A 3,420-nucleotide genomic window follows, 5' to 3' on the forward strand; every position below is an offset into this window, starting at 1 on the left:
ACTTTGGGAGGCTGAGGCAGGAGGATTGCTTGAGGCCTGGAGTTTGAGACCAGCCTGAGCAAAAGCGAGACCCTGTCTCTACCAAAAAATAGAAAAATTAGCCGGACAGGGTGGCACACACCTGTAGTCCCAGCTACTTGGGAGGCTGAGATAAGAGGATCGCTTGAGCTCAAGAGTCTGAGGTTGCAGTGAGCTATGTTGATGCCACTGCACACTAACCCAGGCAACAAAGCGAGACCCCATCTCAAAAAAAGAAAAAGAAAAAGGTACTGGTTACCACTCAATTGTCAAATACATGAGGACAAACTCTTGGACTAACCAGGCTTTCTGAATTGATCTGATTGGGACCTGGTACTTTGATCCCAGTGCTGCACAGGCCTCTAACAATCTATGCTGAGGGGCAAGAGAAAGGATCTGGGAACCAGGCAAGCTGATAGTCAAATTATGGGTCAGCTACTTGTTAACTGTGGGATCATGGGCCAATTAATCAACCCCTCCGAACCACAGTTGCCCAATTAACAAAAAGTAGTATATAATAGCAAAGGTATTTTGCAAAGCTGTTGTGATGACTATACAAGATGATAAATGTTAAGCACAATATGGTGTCTAACCCAGAGAACACTCAACAAATATTGGTTTCTTTCTCTGTATTCACCTAGATAACAGAATTTTTTAAAATCTGTAAAATCCTACCTGCTTAAAGAGTCTTCAGAACTTCCATCCTCTATTAAAGAAAAAAGTAAAATACATTTTAAATCAACAATAGAAAAATAAAACTGTGCTTTTGAAAAGGATACCCCCAAAGAGCTTTTAACAGTTAATCCAACTTACTTTTTAGTAAGCTTACTTGTTAGCATTCATACTCCCTCCTTGAAATTCTCCCTTTTTTAAAAAATTTCTGCAACATCCTTCCTCTGATTCCTCTCCTACTTTTCTCTAGCCACTGCTCAGTCTTCTTTACTAACACCTTTTCCTCTGGGAAGTGTTGACAATCTCAGGGTTGTGTCACTGGTGTTCTTCTTATTCTATATCTTCCCCATCTTGCACAAACTCATTCAGATCTACAACTTTGCCTAATAATGACAAGATTATTTTATGACTGTATCTACAATCTCAGAGTTCTGTCTCCAGCTAGAAATGCCTATTATTGGTTACCTACTGAAAATACCCTAGATGAATATTCCAATAAACTCCAAGTATTAATACATAGAATAAGCTGGTCTTCCCTGTTGACCTGCTGCTCGTCTCTGTTTACCTGACAATTTCTTACTCCCTCATGTCCAGTTTAAACACTAGTGTACAACCTGGAAACCTATGAATCATCTGAAATTTTTCTCTGCCCCCTAACTTTTTATATCCAATAATCACCAAACTGAATTAACTGTACCTTTTTTGGCTTCTGCTTTATATTCCCACGCCACTGGAAATATAAACATATAAAATGGATACGTTTATATTTCTTAGTTAAACATGGGATCTTAACTGATGGCTTTCACAGAGAAAAAACACCCACCAACAATGAATGTTATGACTTAAATAAAAAAATTTTAAAAAAACAAATGAAAAAGGCACGATGCCAAGAAAAAAGAACAGCATTTAAAAATGAATAAACTGAGCTTCCTAACTTTATTAATTTCACCATGAATAGGTGAAAACCTGATAATAGATTGACACTAGTCCAAACATTGGTGATAAGGAAATTCTGGGTTTGCCTACACGAAAGCATCCATTGTCTCCCAGTTTCTTTGGGTGGTTACCGTACATCTATCCTCTACGTATGAGAAAGGTCAGAAAACTACGAGCCACAGGCTAAATCCAGCCTGCCATGTGGTTCTGTAAATAAAGTTTTACTGAAGCACAGTCATGCTTTTTCACTTACATATTACCTGTGATTGCTTTCACACGACAATGGCAGGGTTGAGCAGATACGACAGAAACCCCTGCAAGGCCTAAAATACTTACTATCTGGCCCTTTACAGAAAAAAATTGCCAATCCCTGCTTTCTATCAAAACCAGAATGCCCTAATACTCAAATGTGATCTTATGCCTCCCCTGCTCAAGATTTGCCAACGAATCCCTGCAGCAAACATTGCTGGCTCCCTACCCAACAGCCATTCCTCATTCTTTCTTGCTGGAGAAACACAATTCTGTTTGGATATTTATCATCCCAATACACCTGCCCAGCTCCAAAAAGAGAAATGATTATTCTAAACTAATCACAATAATTACATCTGCTCTCCCAATGACAGGTTTAGGAATAAGCATGTGCTGTAACTGAGGCAATACAATGTAAAAGGCAGTTCACTGCAAGATTCTGAGTTTTTTCCCTATTTAAAAGAAAAATGTGAAGAAAAGCAACCCTTCCAGCCTTTAGATATTGTCTTGTGAGAACATGATGTTTGGAGCTGTTGCAAATTAGCCAACTGCGAAAGGAGAAATGAACGAAACACCACCAACAGCACAGCTGAAGGAGGGACAAGTGGAATCCTGATGACATCACTGAACCGGCAAAAAACAACTCTGGTCATCTGGTTAAGTCATCTATTATTTGCACCCCAAAGGATTCTAACTGCTAAATCTCCCACGGCCTACCTACAGGATAAAATCTGTCATTTCTACAGTATTGAAAAGCCTTTCAGAGGCTTGCCTTGGCTGGGGATGTACCTCATTCCCAACCTCTCCCACATCGCACTTTTTGCACTAGCTAAATGTAACTGCTCAGAAACCCTGCCAAGTTCACTCATGTGTCTTGGCATTTTGCACTTGCTGTTCCTTCTGCCAAACACGCAATCTTGTTAGATATTCCTTCTGCCAAGCACCATCCTTCTGCCTCTTTACCTGGCAAACTTCTACTCACTCTGTGCTTACCTTAAATCCTACCCACTTTTTTAAAGTTGCAATTCCTTACCACATACTTAGTGTCTGGCACATATTCAACACAATAAATACATAATAAATGATAATTATAAGCTCCTACAGGGCATCTGGCACACAGCAAACACTGAATAAAGTAGTAAATAATAAACATGACAATGATAATAACTAGCTCCTCACTGTATTTTTAAAATGTTTGTATTCTGTAACATTAGAAAAATGCTTAGTACCTAAAACACATTTGATAGTTACTCAAGTGGACAAAGTAAATAAATCAATAAAAATGCTTTCTTTGAAAATTCTGTTGAAAAAACACAGAAATTTAATAGAGAGAGCTCTATTCTAACATGAACATCTTAAAGACCAAAACTGTATCTATTCAATCTTTATGTCTCCTGCAATTTGCAAAATCTAACTTACAGAAGTTCTTTGATAAATATACACTAAATTAAAGGTGTCCTCATACAGTTTAGATTGTACAATGCATTAGATGTCACATCTAAGCAGCATGGTAACATTTTGGTTATTGTGAAACTTTGTAATTTT

General features: G+C 38.2%; 1 protein-coding gene across 1 annotated transcript in view; it reads right to left on the reverse strand.

Moving 5' to 3' along the window:
• ANKRD26 (ankyrin repeat domain 26) overlaps positions 1-3,420 on the reverse strand; it is a 177,127-nt gene that overhangs the window by 80,501 nt on the left and 93,206 nt on the right. The window contains exon 13 of the mRNA XM_012654852.1: positions 694-724. Within this exon, the coding sequence (XP_012510306.1) occupies positions 694-724 (31 nt within the window). The remainder of the gene's footprint in view (positions 1-693; positions 725-3,420) is intronic.

This window comes from Propithecus coquereli, unplaced genomic scaffold (genome assembly GCF_000956105.1).
Source record: "Propithecus coquereli isolate 6110/MARCELLA unplaced genomic scaffold, Pcoq_1.0 Scaffold45, whole genome shotgun sequence".
Taxonomy (NCBI): Eukaryota; Metazoa; Chordata; class Mammalia; order Primates; family Indriidae; genus Propithecus; species Propithecus coquereli.